General features: G+C 40.8%; 1 protein-coding gene across 2 annotated transcripts in view; it reads right to left on the reverse strand.

Moving 5' to 3' along the window:
- SORCS1 (sortilin related VPS10 domain containing receptor 1) overlaps positions 1-24,457 on the reverse strand; it is a 263,410-nt gene that overhangs the window by 37,977 nt on the left and 200,976 nt on the right. For both annotated transcript variants that reach the window (XM_056495393.1, XM_056495392.1), the window contains exons 10-17: positions 22,599-22,745; positions 16,077-16,179; positions 15,538-15,614; positions 14,223-14,314; positions 13,107-13,214; positions 12,021-12,138; positions 10,317-10,447; positions 1,445-1,558 (exon numbers count right to left, since the gene is read on the reverse strand). In XM_056495393.1, coding sequence (XP_056351368.1) covers positions 1,445-1,558; positions 10,317-10,447; positions 12,021-12,138; positions 13,107-13,214; positions 14,223-14,314; positions 15,538-15,614; positions 16,077-16,179; positions 22,599-22,745 — 890 coding nt within the window. The remainder of the gene's footprint in view (positions 1-1,444; positions 1,559-10,316; positions 10,448-12,020; positions 12,139-13,106; positions 13,215-14,222; positions 14,315-15,537; positions 15,615-16,076; positions 16,180-22,598; positions 22,746-24,457) is intronic.

Consider the following 24,457-nt stretch of genomic DNA (forward strand, 5'->3'; position numbering starts at 1 on the left):
GAAAAACTGGACTATGCCCAGAAATCATTTGTATTGTCATTGATAGAAAAGGTCAGGAGTTTAGGGTGAGGAAGACTTGCCTTACTTCCTCCTTTTAAGAGCCCTCCCCACAAAAACAACCCCAGACCTAATTTAAGAAGTCAATCTCTCATGCTTAATAGCTATTCAAGCTAATTACCATAGGAAGTGGGGGATGGGAGGGGCTGTTAATATGAATATGTATTTGTTTGAATCCTTTGCTAATAAATAGACTCTGTGATCACCTGTGATTTTACAGTGCTTATTAGAGGATTACCTCATACTGCTGCCCAGCTCTGAATAAACACACACTTTCTAACTTTAAATTGAGAGTCTTTTGTCTGTCACAGTTGAGTGTCGGTGTTAGACCAATACTCTTATTTTGGTAAATCAATGAGTAAAATAACCATAAAGTTATAATTAAATTATATACATATATGTGGATGCTGGTGAGAGTCAGGGAAAAAAGCAGTTTGAGTTTTCCCAAGCTACTCAAAGGAAAACAGAAGGGAAAGAATTAATAACAAAGTCTAGCACCTGGTGTTGTGGACAGGAGGGTGCATGAGGAACGTGATGTTTTGGTAAAAGCATATTTACAAGAGGTGTTGCCTTCCTTGGACCAATGAGCTTAATTCTATCCTTGGTTCTGCAAACCAGTCTATAATGTGTCTGCTTCTGCAATAAATCTCTTCTGCTTTCTGGAGGAAGCCTGTGCTGCTGTATTCTTCCACCACTTCCTACCCTTACAGCCACACACATACAGTATTGCATTGTATTCAATTATTACACTGTTGGGCAAACTTTAACAACTTTTCTCTTGTGTTCTCCACTTCTCATTAGTTGTGTGGCAAGTGTCTCTAGAGATGTAAGCTTCAAGGGCTAGAACAGTAAGAATTAAAGCAAAAAGCAAATTATGCCCATCTTTCAGTGTACAAACCTTCCAAAACCAGCTTGGGTTGCTTTGTTTAATCATTTGCATCATAAATGAAGTCTGCCAGGATTTTAACTTAAACTACATCTTCCATTGACTTCCAAGAGGGCCAAAGAGCAGTCACCATTCAGGCTAGCTGCCCATTTATTACTTCATTTTTCATATACATCAGTTTTATCTCTCTCCAGTAATTTATCTTCCAGAATTTCTGCCTCATCTAATCTCACAGGATTTTAAGAGAAGTCTTTACAGAAACATCAATGATTTGGCCTTACAGTCTCCCCCCAAGTTTCTTTAAGGCATCATCCTTCAGAGAAGCCTGAGCCAGACATGATGATCTGGAGCGACAGATGTGCAACCCAACAAAGGTGGTGATGAAGGTGTCCCAAGGGCTCCAGCCAGCTCTGACCCACCTACAGTAGGTGTAATCTCTAGTTATCATTGGGTTAAACCCATAGAGTGTTTTAAGTCATTAAAGCCTGGTGAGCCACTTACCCAGTGCTGTTGAGATAGCTCTGTCCAAGGCTGCAGTCTTTTGACACGGAGGATGGGTTATACCAAAATGCTGGTAAACACTGGCCATTGCTGTGCCGTTCATATCCATAATCACTGTTGTAAACATTGAAAGAAACCATCACATAGAACCCCAAAACAATAAACATGGGATCAGCTCGTGCTCTCTACTATTAATACAAGTTTTGGTTTTCCTCCATCTGTTTGCTAGGATTTCTGATTTTATTTTTACTCATAAAACACATTCATCATTTCACTTCAGCTAATTGGGGCAGTTACCTTGCATAAATCCCAGTGCAAAAAAAGAAGAACCAGAGCAGATAGTTTATGTGTATGGCATCAATTGTTCTCTCTCCACAGACTAGCAGTACCTCTCAGGATTAAATCCAGGCTCAAATATTAAAAAAAAAAAACAAAAAAACAAACCAACAAAAAAACAAAACAAAACAAAACAAAACAAAACAAAACAAAACAAAACAAAACAAAACAAAACAAAACAAAACAAAACAAAAAAAAGAAACCCAGAAATCTAAGCTAAGTTAAATCACCACTGTCTCAGTCACATCTTAGAAAACTGAAGGGCTGAAAAGCTAATTGCATTTGGAAACTATATCACACAGGATGCAGAGGAAAATTTACAGCCCTGAGAGAGCTCTTGCCTGAAGGCATTAACAGCCTATTTGGTAATGGGGAAGAATTCTGTGATCTTCAATTCTCTTTTTGTTTGGAAGACGAAATGCTACCAAAAATCACATGTTAGAAACAATGAGTCAAACTTTAATCTTTTGTCACAATTTGAGTTTAGCTATGACTAAATTTACTTTGGTTTCACTAAAAACATTTCAAATTGTTTCTGATTCCAAGTAAAACAAAGACTCTATAAAAAATGTTGTTGCAGGAAAAAAATCCAACAAAGAGAAAACCTCTTTAATCAGTATTCCATTTACATATGGGTTTACTTTTCAGCCATTGAGTAATGAGGACTGCTTGGTTGGATAAACATTCTTATTCCTTTTACTAAGCCTTCTCCATAGCTCATAATGGAGAAGTAATGGGATGTTGTTTCTGAGAACTGCTATACAGAGTCCACAAACTCCATTCCAACATTCCAGTTGCAACAGAATCCTTGATCTCAAAATGGCATTTTTCTGCAAAGTATGTTTTACTTATTATCTTTAATGTCTTGATATCAAGTAGCCTGATTTTCCAAGAAAAGTGGATCAGGGCAGTGTTAGAGTATATGATTAAAGGCTCATATTTGTATATGTATATAAAGAAGCAGAGAGAAAAACCAGGAGATGGATGAACCCCCAAGAACCTGATCAGAGTTAGTGGAGCCCCTGCTGCAGCTACTCCCAGAGCTGTCACAAGACAGCCATCAGTCCAGGGCCAGGGTGAGACCTACCAGATCATCCATAGAGATATTGATAGAAAAAATATTAACAAGAGGAGTGTTCAACTTAATGAAGATTTTATTCAAGTGCCTTGAAAAAGTGACTTAAAAAAAAATGCAGTGAGTGACTAGTAAACAATGTTAAGAACTGGTGTTGGTTAAGTTACGTATTGTACTGTTAAGTCACAAAGCTAAATGTTGGTACTGGTCTAAGATATAAGACAAAGAAGAAAAAAAAAGAGATAATATGCTTCTATTTATCTATATTAAGTTGTTTTTTTTTAAGTACTGGTTAACAAGAAAAGACATCGAAAATAATTAAATCACCACTTTTTACTTCTGCCTCAACTTTTTTCTTCTAAATAAAAAAAAAAAAAAGATTTTTTGATGCAATCTTAAAGTGGCAAAATTAAAAAGATGGCATTAAGCAAAAGAAAATTAACACTGTGAATCACTTGAGAAAATCCCTAAACATATATTAGATTGCATGACTGTTCCAAAGGAACATTTTGGCAGCTGTGGTGCTTGGGGTATCTACAACAAGTAATTGAGAACATACTCCAAGAAACAGCAATGAAGGAGATGACCCAAACGGTCTTTTCCTCATTTTTTTTTGACTGAATTTTCATCAATCTATTTACTCAGATGGTTGCAACTCAGTGCTGCTTAATTGCTTTGGAAACATCAGCCAGCCAATTCTCCCACTGCCATGTGCTTCTATAATCATCCTTGTTGGAATAAGAAGACTATAGCTGTGGAATACACTTTGTAATGAAGAATAACACCATTCTGATTTGCTTGGAGAAAACAAATATTTACATACAAATGGGACTCCTGTATTTTTGTAATTCATTTGTAAATACTCTGCAGCACTGTATTCCTAAGTTATCATGTGTGACTCTAATTAAAAAGCTGTAACACTGTACACACACACAGTGCTCTGTAATCAGGTGAAAACAAAACAAACCAATACAGTGAAATCTGCCTCAGAGGGGATCAGTACTCACAATCCAATTTGATGCAGTAGTCTGGGCTTTCTTACAATGCACATGTCTAGATTCAAGCTACTCTTTTACTTCCTATTCCTACCTGTAAATCTGGGCAAGCCAAGCTCGACTTAACTAGTTTTGACTGTACTTGGGTCAGATTTCTCAAAGTCAAGAGACAGAAATCCTAGGATTTTCCATGGCAGAAATAGTTACAAGCACAGAAGTCTCACAGTGCTGTTTTCAGGCTTGCAAATCATCTGGCTCATTGAGGCCCTAGAGAAATATCATCCCAGCAAATGACACGAATTGCTGCTCCATATCCCTCCACAGATGCAGCAGCCACCCGTTCACCTCCAGCCTTGGAATCTAATGAATTCCTTGGCTACAGGCTGGTGCACGCACAACACTGATGCTGACAACAAATTGCTGCCTACAATTTGGCACAACAGGCTTTGTAGCAATCAGGAAACATTACCATCAATTGGATGTCCATAGCACGAGCCAGTACAGCAAAGTCTGGGGATGGGGAAGGCTTCAGCCTCAGCCTGCAATCAGCTCCCCGAGTCATTGCCTGGGAACTGGGAATTGGAATTTGCATATATTGATGGTATTTTGTGCCTGCCTGAAAAGAACACAGGTGACACAGATAATGTATCTCCTAAAGAGGAGTGGAGCGTTTGCCATCAGGGATTGCTTTATCAGTATGAAGCAGCCTGTCTTGTGGCTCTCATTGATTATGGTTTTTATCCTTTCACTGGTTTCAACTGGAATCCTATTTGTCTTAGTCAAGTAGAACTGCAAGTTCTTTTCTGTAATTAGATACAGATTCATTCCAGACGTTTTGTATCTCTGCTCAATGCTCATGGAAAATTCCTTTATCTAATGTTATTTTCAGCATAGGTAATAATCAAGGAAAAGAAATCCCCTAAGGAAGCTTGTAATTTGAAAAGAGACCTGACAAACATACTGTTTGGAAGAACTGTTAATTCACATGAAATTATTAAAATCCTACTGCTCTAAGATATAGAAATAACCAGTTAATTCAGAGTGATTGCCATGTTCATAGCTTCTAAAAATCAAGATATGACTTAGCATGCAATCATAAAAATTCCTTAAGATTAACAGCTTCGCCTTAAGGTCAACTATGCCAGAAACTGACAACGCTCCTTGTGTTTTTGCATGCTGTGTTTCCAAACATTTTGGACATTAAATGGGGCAGAATTGAGCTATCTCTGAAAACAGTCACCTTTTTTTTCTGCAGCTTCCAAAAGCCCTGGTGGGAAAAAATAACTGTGGCCACTGAAAAAGTCTCACTACCTTTTTATTCACTAAATACTATTGTCTAGTACTTAACCCTGATTCAAGTGTAGATTTGTGTTAAAGGGGAGCTGTGCTTGTTCCCCAGTTCTACAGTTCTACCTGACATGGGATTTAACTCAGAGAAGGATGGGTTCAGCTACAGTCTGAACTGTGGATCTACAAGGGTGTACAATTATAATTGCATCACAGTATTTGAAGTCAAGCTATACCAGCTTATGTTAATATGGAACCCAAAATCCCCAGAATCTTTCCAGTAAATCCATGTCCAGTAGATATCCAGGCCCTTAAAGATGTACTGTAGATTTTGCATAGTGAATCTGCATTTCCCACAAGCACTCAAAATGAACTAAAAATTCATTCTACATTGCTATTTGTTAGTTAAACAAGCCCATAACCAAAGGGTGCAAATGTAGGTGCATTTCAGAGCTGGCCCCTGCACGATCTGAACTGATGGCTGGGGACACACAAAGCCAGCAGAATCTAACCACACTCAGTGGCTGTCCCCTGCCTCCCCAGGGTTTGTCAGAACAGTTTCTCCTGATGCAGGACTCTGATATTTTAGCATAGGAACTAATCCCAGCAGCCAGGGCTGTAATTAAAGTGCAAGAGAATATAAAAAGAGCCAGCCAGATTCTTGCTGATATCATCTGTGAAATAAATAAATGGACCTGATTCCCACCTTTGTGCCTCTCTGGCTATCCAAAACCACCAGCACCAGTATAAACAAGCTCACAGTTCCATAAAGGTGTGAGGGATGGCAATTCTGATAGAAGCAGCTGTCAGTACTAATGACAGCGGGTTCAGAGGGAGGACTGACAGCAAGACACTGCACAAAGTTCCTACTGAAGGAGGCTGAAGGATGAACCCCACCAAAGGTTTCCATCTGTGTCTGGGAGGTGTTTCTGCCGAAGAGATATCGCTGTAATAACGCTCAGACAGGAAGGAACACAGTGTGAGGAAAGCGGGTAAATTAATGCTTTAATAACACCCAAGGAACGGTGTCATCCATTTACCCAAATCAATTAAACGGAGAAGGAGATTCTCGTTTCTAGGCTGTTGCTAGGACAGACTCGATGATGCTCCCGCGCATCCAGGGTCCCCCATTCCTGGAGCGCTGTTGCCCTCTGGCTGCGAGCCGCATTCCCTGCATGGAGAGCCGGGAACGTGTTCCCAGCCGGGATAAAAGTGTCCGTGCTGCCACCCCTGAGCTTTCCAGCCGGGATAAAAGTGTCTGTGCTGCCACCCCTGAGCCCTGCAGCCGGGATAAAAGTGTCTGTGCTGCCTGCCCTGAGCCTTCCAGCCGGGATAAAAGTGTCTGTGCTGCCACCCTGAGCCTTCCAGCCGGGATAAAAGTGTCTGTGCTGCCTGCCCTGAGCCTTCCAGCCGGGATAAAAGTGTCTGTGCTGCCACCCTGAGCCTTCCAACCGGGATAAAAGTGTCTGTGCTGCCTGCCCTGAGCCCTGCAGCCGGGATAAAAGTGTCTGTGCTGCCACCCCTGAGCTTTCCAGCCGGGATAAAAGTGTCTGTGCTGCCACCCCTGAGCCCTGCAGCCGGGATAAAAGTGTCTGTGCTGCCTGCCCTGAGCCTTCCAGCCGGGATAAAAGTGTCTGTGCTGCCACCCTGAGCCTTCCAGCCGGGATAAAAGTGTCTGTGCTGCAAACCCTGAGCCTTCCAGCCCGGATAAAAGTGTCTGTGCAGCCACCCTGAGCCTTCCAGCCGGGATAAAAGTGTCTGTGCTGCCACCCCTGAGCCTTCCAGCCGGGATAAAAGTGTCTGTGCTGCCTGCCCTGAGCCTTCCAGCCCGGATAAAAGTGTCTGTGCTGCCACCCTGAGCCTTCCAACCTGGATAAAAGTGTCTGTGCTGCCCTCTTGAGCCTTCCAGCCCGGATAAAAGTGTCTGTGCAGCCACCCTGAGCCTTCCAGCCGGGATAAAAGTGTCTGTGCTGCAAACCCTGAGCCTTCCAGCCCGGATAAAAGTGTCTGTGCTGCCACCCCTGAACCTTCCAGCCGGGATAAAAGTGTCTGTGCAGCCACCCTGAGCCTTCCAGCCCGGATAAAAGTGTCTGTGCAGCCACCCTGAGCCTTCCAGCCGGGATAAAAGTGTCTGTGCTGCAAACCCTGAGCCTTCCAGCCCGGATAAAAGTGTCTGTGCTGCCATCCTGAGCCTTCCAGCCCGGATAAAAGTGTCTGTGCTGCAAACCCTGAGCCTTCCAACCTGGATAAAAGTGTCTGTGCTGCAAACCCTGAGCCTTCCAGCCGGGATAAAAGTGTCTGTGCTGCCACCCTGAGCCTTCCAGCTGGGATAAAAGTGTCTGTGCTGCCCTGTTGAGCCTTCCAGCCGGGATAAAAGTGTCTGTGCTGCCACTCTGAGCCTTCCAGCCGGGATAAAAGTGTCTGTGCTGCAAACCCTGAGCCTTCCAGCCGGGATAAAAGTGTCTGTGCTGCAAACCCTGAGCCTTCCAGCCGGGATAAAAGTGTCTGTGCTTCCATCCTGTCCTCCTTCCAGCCTGGATAAAAGTGTCTGTGCTTCCATCCTCTCCTCCTTCCAGCCTGGATAAAGTGTCTGTCCTGCCATCCCATCCTCCTTCCAGCCCGGATAGAAGTGCAGCAGAAGAATCCAGGTCCCAGGGCTGGAGGAACTGCACTCACCTCTAATGTCACTCAGTTCTGTTGCTGCACAAAACAATAAATAAATGTGCCCTGTTCCCTGAGAAAGGAATACCATTGGTCTCCACACTGATTTGAAATTAATCTGGATTTCTGTCATAGTCCAATGAGAGAAAAAAACATTAGAAAATCTTTATGTCCTTTATAACTGGTATTTTTCCCCTGAAGTGATGAAAAAAGACTTGCAGGATTAACAGCAATAACACTTTTTCTCACTTTTTGCCTGACCACAGATATATAATTTTTTACTCCAATCTCTGATAAACTTAGATAATAACATTTTCTCCTTATAAATTTAGCATTTAAACAGCAATGGCAGCACAATGACAGGGATTGTTGTTTTCTTCAATTCTGTATACAAACCTGGGTTCTGTAACCAGTGACAATATAAAAAGCTGTCCAATTTATTTCAAGATTGAAAAATCAAGTGTGGGCAGCTAAGGAGGATACATGGGGGATACACGTCCCTTGCAATCTCCTTCAATTAAGAGCCATGCCCAGAAAAAAAAAAAAAAAAAAAAAAAAAGGGAGAAGAAGGAAGGAAGGAAGGAAGGAAGGAAGGAAGGAAGGAAGGAAGGAAGGAAGGAAGGAAGGAAGGAAGGAAGGAAGGAAGGAAGGAAGGAAGGAAGGAAGGAAGGAAGGAAGGAAGGAAGGAAGGAAGGAAGGAAGGAAGGAAGGAAGGAAGGAAGGAAGGGAGGGAATCAAAAATATTGAAATGTCAGGAGCGAAGATGATGAAAGTACTTTTTTCTTCCTGAAAATAACTCCACAGAGGGTACCCTTCCACAGCAAGAATTCATTTCCTAAATGGAAAATGAGGAAATAATCAAGAAACTATACTGACAGAATCTGTGTGAAAAAATGTTTATAAGTGTTATTGTTTGGAGCAAGAGAAATTACTTTCTTTTTTGACACAATATGAAATCCTCCTGCAATTCCGTGATTTTATACAGAAAGAATACTCTATATTTATAAAGGAGTGAGAAGGGAAACGCTATAAATTTCCATGCAAAATATTTGATGAAATGAACCTTTTCAGGATTCACATAGCAGATTCTGGGTTTAATTAGTAACATGACATAGATGTGGGTGAGTAAGGCACAAAGGGAGTTTATCAGCACTGCCAAAGAGCCAATGTTTCTCTCATCCAAGATACTGAGGAATTTGCAGACTTGGAGAAAACAAGTAAGAAAGAGATTTCAATAATGTAGTTCCCTGCCTTTTTTGTGCAAATTGCTGTGAGTCAGCAGTAACACTGAAATGCAACCAGCAGATGAAGATTTCATCATCTCACCAATGGACTCTATTTCCCATAGCAAACATCAGAGAAGAAAATACTTCAGAAGGAGATTAACTCAAATCATGAAGGCAATGGCTGCTGGAAGCTGCCAAACATGACGGTCCAGATGCTACAAATGACCCAGGAATTTCCTGGATACTTGATTCTAGAAGCTGAAGGCATACTCTGCATATGCATATATTTTCTTTTACTCATATATGCATATGTATGTGTTAAGAATTTATTTTATTTTTTATATATATATATATATATATCTTAAGACTACTCTCAGCCACCATTGGTCATTGCTAAGGTTAGATGTGCTAAATTGTCCTGTTACCTTACTGGTGCACAAAGCTGTGACCTGGAGAATGATCTGCTCACATTGATTTTGTGGGAGCCTTAGGAGATTACAGATATTATTCCTCTTACCTTCTTTTACTATACCTGCACTATCAGGGAGCAGCCTATTTCAATACCTACATGTTTATTCATTTCCACTCTCTGCAAGCTTACAGCCTCTCTAAGGATCCCTCTGATCTTGAAACCCTGGTCACTAAGAATTTTAGACTTTCTGTGCTGACAGGCACTGACCCCCAGGAGAACATTACATTTGACCTGAGGCTGTGGAAAAGGCTTCCAAATTTAAATTATAAAATTGCGATTATAAGTGTGTAGTTTGAATAGAAGTGTGTACATCACATAATGAAAAACTTAGAGTTTAAGATTTTAAAATATAATATATATATATAATAAGATGGAAGTTTTAGGGTTTGGCTTCAGAATTTTTTGCTAAGCACTCATATTTATAAGGTTTTTCTATTTCCTCGTTGTTCCCAACATTAGGGTGAAGTCTTCACCTTCTTCTTCATGAATTTGACTGATACTATATGATTAAATAAAAAAGTCTGCACTGTGGACCACAAGTAGTTAGTTAATAAGTTAAAAGTAAACATGATTTGTGTCATTTCTTAATGCGACAGTTTAAAAGACCTTGTAAAAAATAAAAAACACCCCAAAGCTCCTTTTTTTAATTTGTCAGCTTGAAGTACTGTAAAACTCACAATTTGCAAAACTGTAATATAAATAAAAACTAATAAACAACTGAGTCCAGACAAAAAATACCATCCCACACATTTGATCCCAAGAAATGAAAGCCAGCCCAGGCCCCGTGGTGCTGAGAGCAGCCAGCCCTGCCCCTGCTCACCAGTCAAAGTCAGCCTCTGTGCACAGGCAGGGCTCCCAGCTCATGGCCCCAGCAAATCTCCCCTGCATGCACTTCTTCTCTGACCTGCGCTTCCTGTAGATCCTCTTTGCCCCCATGATGCAGGCTTCTCCCTGAAAACACAACCAGAAATGTTGCTTTGGCACCCACCAGGCTGTTTGTGGCACCTGGTTTTCCCCAAAGCTGTGCAACAGGAGGTGTTGCTCAAGGGAAGAGGGTGGGAAGCCAAATGTCATCTCAGTACTCTGTAGTTAATTAAAGCTACTGAAGCTCTAACTGAAACAAAATCAGCTTTTCCAGTACACACTAAGAAATTATCTGAGATTACTTATGTATCTTTCTCAGTTCTGAATTTGCCCCAAACCCATAAATCCTTCTTTGGTCTGACCTCTCTGGGAATGTTTTCATTCAGTAGAAACTAGTAATGTGTGTTTATGTAAATACTTCCCATGGAAGAGTTTGGTTTTATGGGATTTGACTTATGTAGATACTAAAACTTCCTATCTTCAGCACCCTGCTTAATATTCCTATCTAGGGAACAAGGCTCAGCCTTGCAATCTCAGTGGAAAGGAATTCAAAAGGCAGGAGTACACAGAAGCCTTCCTAAAAGTAGTTTTGCAAGCTCCAAAGCCAACATCCTCAAAGAAATACTGCAAAATCCTTGGTATTTTTGCTTATGCAAGCACAAGAAAGCAAAGAACAAAATACAGTTGAATTTCACTTATTGCCTTTTATGCTGTGGAAAATTTTTTCGTGGCTTTGATTTGATGATTTGATGATTTGATGGCATGAAACAGAAGGGCCTGAATAGCAACTGGTGCAAAATGCTGTGCTTCCTGGAATTTCAAGGAAGCTGTTCTGATTTCAGCATCTAAAGATCTAAGTAATAACTGATATTTTTAGTGTAGAGTTGTGCCTTGTGTGAGCAGCTAGTCTGAGTCAAGCTCCTTTCATTTCATATTCACTATTAAATTCTTGCCCAGCAAGATATATACAGAAAGACAACCTTTGATGATAGAAATGTGTGCTTTGCTGTAGACTTCAGTGGAGCCTGTGGTGTTTATATAACCACAGAATTTGGGCCATATTTTATTCTAAACTGATGAAACATGTGCTGTTGTGCCTTGGCAGAGCTTGTGCAGGCACTGTGCTGGGCATGAATTCCTTGGTTCAGAGAGTGATGCAGCAGCTGCATCCAGGATGCACAGGGCAAGGGGGCCAATGAGTTGGGGAATAAAGTGCCCGAGTCCCACAGCAGAGAGAGACAGAACAGGGATGAAATCAAGCAAGGAATGAGGCTAAGAAATGGGAGAAACATGTGTGAAACAACTGAATAGTCTTAAGGCATTGGCTCTGAGGACACAGAAGGATGATGGGGAAATTGGGTGGGAGATGTAAGAGTGCAGGAGTTCAGGCCTCAGTGGCAGTTCTGCTGTTGCTGTGTTGTTCAAGTCTGCATTACTCTGAGGTAATTGCCTGTGTGCAGGACAGCACCCAAAAGACAGCTGTTCATCCTTCAGGGATCACAGAGCCTCAATCTGAGGCAACACACCAGTGCAACAGAACACCCCAGTAAGGGATGAGCTGACACACCAAACTGCTGGGAAAAGATTCTGGATTGTGCTGATGTTGAAGTGTAGGATCATTAGCTACTTCAGACCACACCCCAGCATCCTCACTTCTCACCTGGCTGTGCAGCTGCCAAGGTCTGTAGTCCTCCTCTGCACACCTCCGATCAAAAATGGACTTGTAGTCAACTTTCACCAGCTGCCACTCCGAGCGGTGGCTGAAGTGTCCAAACACACTGCAGCAGGAAGAACACACAGTAAAAGGAAGCCTGGTAGTTACAGAGGTACAGTCCCCACAGTTTCCAACAGAGATCAATTGCTTTAAGAGTGAGAGCCCTATTCATTTTCACTGGACTGACAAAGTGAAAGTGAAACTTAGCCTGCTAAATATCTATAACCCTATTAGAAACTGCAAAATTGCATGTGGCTTTTTTTATTCTGTTCACTAAGACCCTCCCCCTTATGAAAATAGCAAAAATTACTCAACTTGAAGAGTCAAGAGAATACTTGATGATGGGGCTGGAAACAAATACCTTCAAGAGTTTTATCTGAGTTTTAAGCTTTGGGAATCCCTTCCATTCAAATTAAAATCAGAACCTGAAGGAACATTCTTCATCCATCTTTCTGAGCTAACTCAAATTAGCTTCCAAGCCACATATTCTCCTTATTGCAGATCAGTCAGAAATACTTTCTGTTTTCACAAATCTGATCTCAGATAAAATGTCACAGTTTCTGGCATAGTGAGTCCAGATTTATGCATCATGCAGAACTCAGCATACCACACTGAAACTAAACATAATTTTTCATGAGTCAGCCTCCAGGCAACATTTTGTGATTCATTTTTACAAAAGGATGTCTTCACTTATCTGTGTCTCATTAAAAAAAAAAATGTAGCAGCAAAACCACAGTTATAAAAATACCTCACCATTTTTCTTTCAAATATTAATCTGTCAATAGCAACTCTGCTTTATATCACATTCAATTGGAGGAGTCAGGTTTCATGCTGATAAGCTAAGTGCTAATATTTGCATCTTGCAAGGAACCATGTTGCTAATCCCTCAGTCATATCACAAATAAAGTGATGATTTAGCAACAGCAGGCTGCACACTCTTGTCTTCAGACCGTGCTTGGTAGCAGCAATGCCCCTGTTCCACCAGGCAAGGTGAGGTTCACTCCACAGCACTGTTCTGGCACACCCACTTACGTCATGATGAGGGTCTCCTCTCCAGGCTCCCCCAAAACTCCATCTACAAACAGTGGGAGGGATGTGAAACTGTATTTGCTCCAAGATCTCCCTTCATCAAAACTTAACCTAGAGGAGAAAGCAGAATTAGTGTCTTATTTCCTTACTCACCTATTTTACTCAAGAGGATTCACAGCTGCTATGGAGAAGTGGAAAACAGCTTCTCTTATTGGATTCTGATTTTGTAGTCCTTTAAATAACTATTTTTTTGGGGAAGCATTATAAATCAGACCATTGATCAAGCTTGTTTGGCAACATACTACAAATCCATGGCCAATATTTAAGTGGTAGAAACTAGTAAAGATTGATGCTCAAAGGGCAAATCGTAGCCTCAGCATAAGATTTTTTTTAAAAAATATACAAGTGATTTTAAACATCTGATTTTTTGAGTCCCCAGTATAAAACATTTTGAGGTTAGTTTTCTGGAGGATGACAGTTTCTTCAGATCAGCAGGTCCCCCTGTGGGGAGTGCAAGTGAAAGCCTGGAACCACTCATCATTTCTTAAGACTTGGGTCTGGGTATTCCAGATTCTGCTATGAGACTAACTGTGGTGGAAAAAAATAATACAAAACAGCACAAGCACAACTCTGCCTCCTCACTCAGGAGTGCTCACTGGAGAGGACACTTTGCATTATCAGTTACATAACCCTGAATCTATTCAACAAAATTCTGGTCCATAAGTGCTGCCTGCCACACAGAAGGAAAGTTCATCAATAATTTTGAAAATTAGGGCTACTTTGGTAACTTAGAGACAAAAGAATAAACCACATATATATATATATATATATATATATATATATATATATATATATATATAAAATAAACAATCAAATCCAAAATGCTAAGCTGTGGTAAATCAGGAGTGTTGTGGAATTACTGATGATATCTCAGATGTGGCCAAGCCAAAATTATATGAAATGTAATTTCCAGGATTTCTTATCTTTATCTGACTTAATGTTTGCCAGTATCTTAACTAATACTTTCCAGATTACAGCTGCAAAAGACTGGGTGCATACTAACTGCCTGCTTCTCTGAAAAGAGGGACAGCAGGCATTTAACACAAATGGAGTCATTACCAGAGGTGTCTGATAGGCAGAGATGTGTGTTTCATGGCAACCAGTACACCACCTTGGTCCAGGAACAGAACACTGTGCTCTTCCTCAAAGATCTAAAAACAAAAAAAAAAAAAAAAAAAAAAAAGTGTTTATTTAAACCTATTACCCTTAGTATCAAGAAAATGTCACAGTTCTTTAAGTAGGATCATGACACAGGACAGTGATGTGCTAAGAAAATTATAAAGTAGAGGAAATTATTGATATATTTCCTGGGCTCAGTCTTTTATTATTTAGAGGTTTTTTTTCCCCAAAGTTTTTTCAGGGCCATGGAAAATTCATTCTTCTATTGCTTGACAGAAAGTTAGAAATATGATTTTTTTTGCAAGGATCAACAATTTCCCTCCTTTTGATGACAATTTTTTGTTTAAAGAAGAATTTCATGTGTTTGCACATGTCTGGCCTCATCTCAAATAATTGATTTAGACAGAAAAATGAGGCTGGTCAAACATTGCAAAATAATTAGATTCTTGGATTATCAAATATTGGAAAAGATTTTCTCTCCCTGTGTCTTTTTTGTATTATCTTTCTGCAAACATCTGCTATACAGCAGCATTTGTTAGATAAAGTTACCCTTTTTCTCCATGACTTGATATCCCATTCCGAAAATAGGAATAACAGAATTTCCTGATCTGAAGATAAGCACATTAGAGGGGATTTTTTAACAGGTGAGACTCCACTAAATATTTGGAACTAGATATAATTTCATTATCCAATCTCTTTCCACAATTAATGGAGAATGGTAGCTGTGCAACAAGGAAAACTGGATTTTGTTTTTTTCTGCATCAGCTTAAGAGCAAGGCAAAAAAATCCATTAAATGGACAACAAACTTTGCACAATTCAGGTTGGGTGAAATGAGTCTCAGCTGAAGTGAGAAAAAGCAGACCAGTACAACTGCTGATTTTTGGGGAGGTATAGTCATGGACGAAAAGAAAAATGGTCTGGTTGGCATAAGGGATGTCCAACAGTGAAAGATAACACTTTCTCTCCCTTTGTTATTCATAATTTATTCTGTTCTCTTTGCTATGGGGTTAAATGGAAGTCAAATTCTGAGTAGAATAATAAAAAGAATTTTCTGTTATATGAATCTAACAGCATATTTAGTCTTTTTCTATGAACATCTCTGTTCCTTTGAGAAGGGAAGTTTACTCTTTTGTAAAAGGTTTGCAAAAAGCTACTCAGAATCAAATGAAACAAAAATTAAGTGACAGATTGAATCTACTTTTATGACATTTCCTATGACATTTGTATTTAAACCAGCGATTTGGGGTAATTTACCTGTCTCCAAGTGTTGCCAGCATCAGAAGTAACAAACATGCTGATGTCATTGTCTGATAGTTCAGTGCCTATGTTACCTGTAAGAGGAGCACTGGTTAGTGAAGGAACCCTCTCAGAAACAACAGAATGAGCAAATCAGGGGAGTAAATATATTTATTTATTTTGCAGTTGTAGAACTTCTGGGTTTGGGAGGAAAATGAGAGGGAAAGGGGAAGAGGGAAGGCATTTCAGTTTGAAAAAATATATCTAAAAGACCCAATATACAGAAGTCTACACACCTCCACATGCAAAGGAATGCCCTGATTTGATCTGATGCTCTCAGGAGAAGAGGACTAGACACGATCTCCTCTGTCTCAAAGGCAAGTTTCCATAAAAAGCACATGACAAGCTGCAGGCCCATAAGGATTTCCATTTGACAGCCTGCCTCCTTTCCCAACACTGGTGGTGTGACACCCCACAGCCACCCAACACCCTCCACCAGCTGCAGAGTTTGTCCAGGTTTGCACATCAAACACAAGCAGTTTTTAGATGTTTCATACCTGAAGCTACAATAATACCGGGGGCAGTGTCTCTGCTGGCAATGTTTCCTGAGGTGTAGGGGTTGTCTGAGACCTTCAAGTGAAGATGGAGGGAGCAATAGGGCTAAGGAGAAAGGGGAAATAAAAGTAAAAAGCAGACACAGCAACGTATGCTCCTATTTCTACAGGCTTAGAAACACACAGTGTCTGTATTTCCTCCTAATCACTGTGTTCAGTTACCCTTAGAGGGGCACAGCCACTTTGCCATCATTTCCTGACACAACCCATTCCCAGTGGGAAGCATGCACCAGGCTGGAACCCTCTTCCAAGGACAGATCTTTGAGGCTGTACCTCAAAGGGGGGACCAGGCTTGCACAGGCAGGTGATGGTAAGGACTGACTCCCCTGGCTCCTACTCTTTGAGAAGCAATCATGCAGATTGGTGCAGATATGAAGTTACTCTGAGCAGCACAACTCAAGCTTCTCTGAAACAAGAGGCAATTTAACTCCACTGGTGTGGTGCTGAGTCACCACTAATTATCCAAGAAAAAAATCTTATTTCTTAATTCTTTTTGACATATGACTGATGTTATGTTCTGAAATGCACTGCAATAAATACAAAGAAGTACCACGACTGGAAAGTGTTAGTTTCAAATTTAAAGCAAAGCTTCATTGCCCATCTGGATGTGACCTTTTCAATACAAATACATCCATGGAAACCTTACCTATTTGCTATTGATTTTGTATGCTGGGTGCTCAGGTAAGACATGAGTGATACAGAATAAATCAGCTGAGCAAGAAGGTAAGATAGACAGATGTGCAGATTTTTAAAGCTGCCATTACAATTCCCTCCAAATCTGTAATGTGATAATTCCTGAAAATTTCTGAATACTGTTTCCTTTACTCAGGTTTTATTTCCAGATTTATTTTTTTTTTTCAAACCTCATGAAGAGCCCTGCAAGAAACATGCTAAGGGAGGAGCAGGGGAAAAATACTGGCGAGAAAACCTGAAGCAAACTGACCCAATCAAGGTGGACGTCACACAGGAACAGAACTGGAGCAAAGCTCATGGCTTCAGCTTGCCCAGCTCTGTAAGAGAAAGAGGGGCTGTGCAGAGCCTTCAGGCTCAAAGGGGCAGATTTTCCTGAATAACACCAGCTGCCTAAAGGCTACATCTTCACTGGAAGAAGACCATTTACCCATCCCAGCCCAAAGTAGGTGAATGTGACTGAAATGGCAATTCCCCCGTGGAGAAGGCAGGGCTCTTTTGGCAAAGGCAAATGAGGGTGGTGGGGGGAGATGGGAGCTCTCAGTGGTGAGAGGCAGGAAGAGGGATGTGCAGCAGGGAGCTGGAGCTGCCAGGGGCAAGGCAGTGACAGCCTAACTCCAGATGACAGGCTGGCGAGGGGGAGCAGCCCGGCACCGGCAGCAAACCCGGCTGACACGAGCGGGGAAGGGAAAGCACTGCAGGAGCTTGGACTCCTTCCTTTCACATTCTGATAGCTTGTGAGAACACTAAATAGAAAACATGTTTTTTAAACTAACAGACTCCAAGCCCAGTTCAGCATTTTGAAGACAGAACCTAACGGCAACTCAGCCAATTGCCAACTCAGATGAGACCTTGTTAAGATTCAAACTTTGTGCTACCAGATGTTTCCTTTCAAATTTATCTCATTGCACAGATACAGCATATAGAAAAGGAATATATCTCTCCAATATTAAAAGCCAGACCATCTGTCTAAGCAGATAGATGGTCTTTTTAGTGGCATGACTTCTTACTGGTTGGAGTGCAGTAATGCTAGAGTCTCTGGTGACAACTGGGTATGGTGAAAACCAACCCTTCCACTCTTAGCCAAACACCTGAAGCTACTGCCCATGGCCACCCCACATCCTGGCTGTATTAGCATTCTCTTCCTCATTCTCTATCTCTGTCCTTATACTGTTCATCAACAGATATTTGTCCAGCTATTTTCTATTCTACTGGTCCTTTTGTGTTCCTCGTCCACATCCCATAGCTTAATTCACATACAGACATCTCACTGTTTTTCAGAATTGTCATCAATCGTCTCTGTCCTTTTTGTTGTTACCAAAAGACTACTAAAATCATCATTATCACCAGAATCACAGGTTTGGGCTTCACTGTCATTGCCTAGTTCCCATCTGTGCCAATTGCTGCACAGCCACCAAGGGAAAAGCAACCACAGCATGGAGCATTTGCACTCCAGCAGAACTGTAAAAACTGGCAATGAGCAGAGGAATGGGCTATATCACCTCTGTTTTATCTTCTAGCTAGATTTCATTACTTGCTTCCTAATATTTTCAAGCCAGCACTCTTATGCTCCCCTCTCAGGAAGCTCATCAGTCCTTAGTAAAATTTTGCATAAACATCCACAAACCCACTTTTGACCATTCTGAAAAGCCCACCTGAATTGTCTTCAATGGCAGGACACAACACAAACCAGCTTTTAGTGGCTGTCCCTCATCAGAAGTGGGAGAAAGTACTAGAGCACAAAGATGATGCTGGTCACCATTCACAAACCTAGGGGTAGTCACAGTATTTGCTCACCTGCAATAGCAAGGAGCAATGAAAAGAGATAAACACTTCCTAGAGAGATATTCAAAACACATCACTTAGATAGTTAAAATACTCTGTAGCAGATGGCATTAATGTCCCCCTTTATGAGAAGAGGGTCTTTGTCCTGAAATCCTTATAAATTCCTATGGAAAAGAAAAAATGTGGGAGAGAAGAAACAGATGTCTGGGGAGGTGAGGCACAGAGAAAATATATGACTTGCCCAAGGTCACATAGGAAATTGGAGATAGACCCAAAAACTGAATCAAGATTCTCCTGAGATTCAGCCCTGTGTTTGAACCACAAGCCCATCCTTGAAAGCTAATTGATTAACTCTCCCAGGAAGATGCTCATTTCTTGCCAGACAGACCTACTCCTCAGTTAACCACTTCACAACACATGGTGAGTATCAAATTAAACCAGCATCTTTGGAATAAAATACCTTGGCAGCTATTTAACGAAGATTAAGTATATTCATCTTCATCATATACCACCTGTATTAAGTGGTATAAACAAGAAAAACAAAACCCTGGGATTAGATGGAATTTCACTGCTTTCCTCCTTCTTCATTATTTAGAGCTGTCTCTAGAAAAATGTGAAGATCTGAGTCCTCTGAAAATCCACCTCGAGTGTCAGAGAAGGATGGTTTTGTCCGGCTCTCCCTGTGCTTCAACCAGATTCCTTCCCAACCTCCCTAGCCAACAACTTAGCTGCTCTGTACTTCTGTTTGAATTCTCCCTTAGCTCAGGTTTAGGGAGCAGCTGCACAGACACACAGCACTGCTCTGCAGGCTGGGGCTGCACTCTGGGAAATGGCAGATCCCATTTTGCCAATGAGCTGGAACACGTCACTGCTGAGTCCTGAGCTATTGCTGCAGACAACTGTGCTGAAAACCAGCAGTGGGAAAGCACCAGTGGCTGCTGTGCAGCAAGGATGGGAGCTAAACTACTTGTACAATGGACTATGAAGAACTCACTTATCTGTGCCATAAGGAAAAGCAGGATTGTGTCAGGAACAGTTATGTCTAGAAGGAAAATCAGCAACTGACATAAGGAGGTAAAACTAGTGATGCAGGGGTGGCTAAAGAGGTGAGGGGAGTTTGTGAAGTGTTTAAATGCTAAGCTATGTCACACTGACAAGGAACAGAATTGCCTCACAGCAGGGGAAAATTCCTTTTCTCCACATTTTCCTTCAGCAGAAAACCCTTATGGATCCCTGACTTACTTCCAGGAATGTAAACTTGGAGTGCCTTTGCTTCAAAAACTTCCCTACCACTCTCAACTTCTGTGGTTTATTCTCTATAACTTCTAGAAATCTTTCATTCCATATTCTGCCTTCATCTTCCCCACCATGAAGCATGAACCTCAGACAGGATTTTTGAATAGCTTGTCTCTCTTGCAGAACTGCCATTTCACTTTGTGTTGGGTACATTTTCTGTACTTCTATCCCTCCCTTTCTATGGCAGGCAGACTGCCTGTTCCTGTAAAAATCTAATGAGTAGGTTTAATTCAGATTTCAGCCATTTGCTTTCCTTCAAATTTGCAAGTTGACCACCTGAGATTCTAAATGCTCATTTGAGGTTTCCTGCTCCTCTGCCATTCCAAAAGCTGGTGAAAACCTAAACATGGAGGAGTGCTTAGACAAATGAAAGGGGCCTCTTGCCTGTTTTACCCAATGTTAGGGGAAGAGAAAATAAACATGGCTTAATATTCTTCTGGCCTTATCCCAGGGCAGGGCTGATAAAACACTTTCCACTCTCCTGAAAGGACAAAGACTGAGATACAAGGTTTAAAGTTCACTGAGGGTTTGTCCCTTAGCACCCTGAAATCACAATTCCTACACTCCAGCTCAAGTCACAGAGCACTTAAGAAATGTAAACAGCATGACAAACATCCACTGAGCTTGCACAGGTGGAAGTAATCCTCAGAGCAAGTTCTTGGTTGCACAGAGAGCAAAATAAAAACAAACTAATGTTTAAATAGTGGTTTATGCACAGTGGAGCTCCAAGGATGTAAATGCAATCCCCAGAAAACCATGAGTTTCTCTAGGTCAGTTCTCACACTTCTGCTTCTCCTCTTGACCCTTTCTCTGGCTTGTTCAAATTTATCACCCTCAAGGGAATCCAGCTTGTTCAGGCATATCTGGTCTAATTTTAAATGAGGTTTGTTGTATTCTCTGGTGCCCATGGATATATTAGCAGATACAGCATGGATGGGAAGGCTTAAAGGGATCCATAACTCTCTCTCCCCCCATAAGAACTGTCTATTTCTGTTTCACACACAAATATATGACCACTTCCATTATAAAATGGGCAACTACAATGGCAGGTACAGCCTTGTATATACAATATCCAATTCCTGCAAACAACTGCTCCATAAGGGCCACACAGAACAATATCACTGGCTCACTTATAACCAGAGTGGCAAGTCACACTTTGCATGATCAGTGCACAAAAACACCAGGAAAGACCTCTCAGAAATCTAACTTCAAGTTTATGGAAAAAAAATAAAGTCTACTTTTATTATTTTACTTGCCTATGTGCTTTTTTTTGGTTGTTCTTATGCCTTGCCAGTCCCCTAGAATATTATACTGTCATACCATGTAATAAAAATCTAGAGTTTCTGATAAAATTGGTTATAATTTGAGAAGGTCAAGATGCCATTTTTTTTTTACTGAATATGTTCATTTGAGTTAAAACTAGATTATACAATCTATTTGAAACATAAAGGCTTCTTTACATAGTCCCTTCAAAAGAACAGAATTGCTTTATGCCTGCAAAGATTTTTGCATGTCATCTGTTTTGGTTTTCACCTCACAGAAGCATCTAATTAAAAATTCACTTAATTACAATTTTTAAAAATTTGAAAGAAGAAAACAAGCCCAAACAAATTTAGTCATACTCTGAAATAACTCTTCTGTCTTACCCCTAGTCTTTCCTATTTATTTTTTTTCCAAACTGGACAGAAAATGAAGGGCTTGCATTTTGGCTCAATCAAAAAATCAATTATTTGAACAGCTTCAAATATTTATTCTTTGCTCTTGCAATAGTGCATGACATTCAGTTAAGAGATTATTAGTGTAGCATTCAGCTACAAAATATAATGCTGATTCAGATTCTCATGCCACAAAATGAGAAACTTTTATTTTTTTAAATGGAAAACAACATGCAGAACAACAGAAGTAAGAGCAATCTAAATAGTGCCCCTGATTCTGCCTGGAACCATATTAGAATTAGTATAATATGAAAGTTATTTGGAATCCCAAATACAGGGGTTCTGAGTATGATCCCTCTACTGTGAATAGATTGTATCAGCTGAAAAATATGTCAAGATCAGTTTAAGCTCTCTAATTTCATAGAGGTCTCCAATTCTATTCACATTACTTATATTTCACTTTCCCTCTTGGAAACTGTTTGCACATAATGATGATGAAAGACTTAGCTCTATGTGGATCTATATCAATAAGCACAGAAATAGATACAATTTACACCAACACAAAGCTGTACATATATTTAGATGAATGTGTCGATTCTCACTTCTGAGCTCAAAGAGAAAATGATGGATGTTAATAAATATTAATGCCAGCAGAGCAGCCTGAAAGCAATCTGAGCTCTGTGTTCCTTTGAGCCTGTTTGCAGTGGCTGTCTGAGCTCTGAGCTACAGCAGCTCTTGCCTCCCATCTAGTGTCCAGAGAACTGACTGCCAGACACAGCATCCAGCTCCCCCTGCTCTTCCAGGGGACACAGCACTTCTGCAGGAGGCAGCTGATCCACAATGCTTACATTTGTTCCAGAAAATAAATCAAATTAACCTAAATTACAATGCAATAACCCCTGGCAGCCCAAGCCTGAAGCACTGCACTCTATGAGATGCACTGCATAGAGAGGGGAGCTGCTCTCCTTTTGTTGTGTTACCTGGTAGAAAAAGATTGTTCTGGGGTATTGTCACCCCAATTCCCCCCTCAGGTACTTACTAGGAGACAGTGAATGGGATTTCCTCTCAGATCCATCTGTGGAGCCTGCAACAAACTCCAGTCTCTCCCTTTATTGTAGGTGATGAAAGTTTTCACTTGGTTGTCAATCTTCTTGTTAGCCAAGAACATTCCCTTTATCCCTGCTACCTAGGAAAAATTGACATGGCTGAAAAATAGATCAAGTCTATGCAGGCTCTGTGCATGTCCCTTTTCCTCTGTCAAACCCACCAGGGCTCTGATGGCTCTGTCAGTGGTCAGTGTCAGGGCCAGAATTGCCAATGCACATCAAAGGCAAGCTGGGGTGCTGGGGAAAAGATAAAGCCATCACAGGTGTAAAGATGACAAATGGGAAAGAAATATTGTATTTCAGAACCATCATGGGAACATGGCAAGATGTCAGAGGCATTATCTGTAAAGTGACAACCTCTCAAATGTGTAGGCATCCTTCCCCTGAAAGATGAAACATGTACAGGCAATTATTTTTCTCTTGCACAGCAGCACCAGGAAACAGCAGCAATTTTGACCTTGTGAAGAAAACAGCAACACACACACATAAACTTGCAGTTCAATGTTTCTATTCTCACCCAGCCTTCTTCAGACATTTCATCTAAGGATCTCAATGTGTTTCATAATTATCAGTGTTTCAACAGGATAACTAGGGGCACAAAGATATTTTCATTACATTTTGTACTTTGAGGAAAACAAACCACTGGTGACTCAAGCAAGGCCATACAGAACACCAGTTACTGTTACAGAGCTGGAAATGAGGTCTTCATCCTTTCACTTTTTCCTGGTGTTTTACCCAGCAGTTTAAACCCACAGACCTGCAGGAGGATTTTGCAAAGGCATGACGCTAACAGATTCACATTGGAACCAAGCCTAAAAGTATCTTAGTGAGGAGAAAAAAAAAGCCAACCTCAAACCACAACTCACACTGCAGAATGTTCCCATCTTCTCAGCACACTGAAAATCAATAGCCCAATAGCTGCTGCAGCTTGAGAATGAATTTGTTAGGCTGTCACTCTGTAATCTGAGTGCTGCAATAAAAAGGGAAGTGAAATCAGGAGAAGGAGGGGGAAAGTGAGAAACTTTTTGGTTTCCAGCAAGTCTGCTCAGTCATCCACCTCACCCCTGCTTATGCTGTAGAATTAGCAGACAGAATCATTCATCAAGGCTTTTTATTCACAGAGATTAAACGACATGGCATGGCAAACAGTTACACAGCAGATTCAGAGCTTTTTCCAGCTCAAGCCATTTAATTATGTGGCTGGATTTGGATGCTACAGCTACCAGTGGACAGGACTTTATTGCACTTTTAATAATGTGCTGTGAGACTGCTTGTGTACAGTGCTTTGGTACAGCACAGTGATGTATTTAGTCATTCAAACAGCATCTTCCTGAATTTCATTTGAAACTCATAAAGACTTTGACATGGCTTGCTATAAAGGGCAATAGTCTTTAAATTAACTAGTTAACTAATTCATTGTTGATATAAGCAGAGAAAGGATAACCTTTTCAATTTCCCAGCTGTATGTTTGATCCCACCCAAGTAAGTATTCAGGATTTCTTTGCTGTAGTAGAAAGGAACCCTGAAAAGACAAGGGTACTCCTGTCTCACAGTGATATTGGATGAATAGACAGGGATGGAAAAATAACACAGTTCTGCCTTTACTACCAGAGGCTAGAGCCTATAGTTGCAATTGTACTTTGCTTTGCTGCTGTCCCAAAATTGTTCTATTATACAGTCCCTGTGAAATGCTGGCCATAAATGATTAAAGAGCAGTTTATATATCAGGGAATAAAAGTGTTCTGAAATCCTGATTTTTTTTTTCTTTTTATGATTCTAGTCATGGGCTGGG

The sequence above is a fragment of the Oenanthe melanoleuca genome, chromosome 6 (assembly GCF_029582105.1).
Source record: "Oenanthe melanoleuca isolate GR-GAL-2019-014 chromosome 6, OMel1.0, whole genome shotgun sequence".
In the NCBI taxonomy this organism is placed as follows: Eukaryota; Metazoa; Chordata; class Aves; order Passeriformes; family Muscicapidae; genus Oenanthe; species Oenanthe melanoleuca.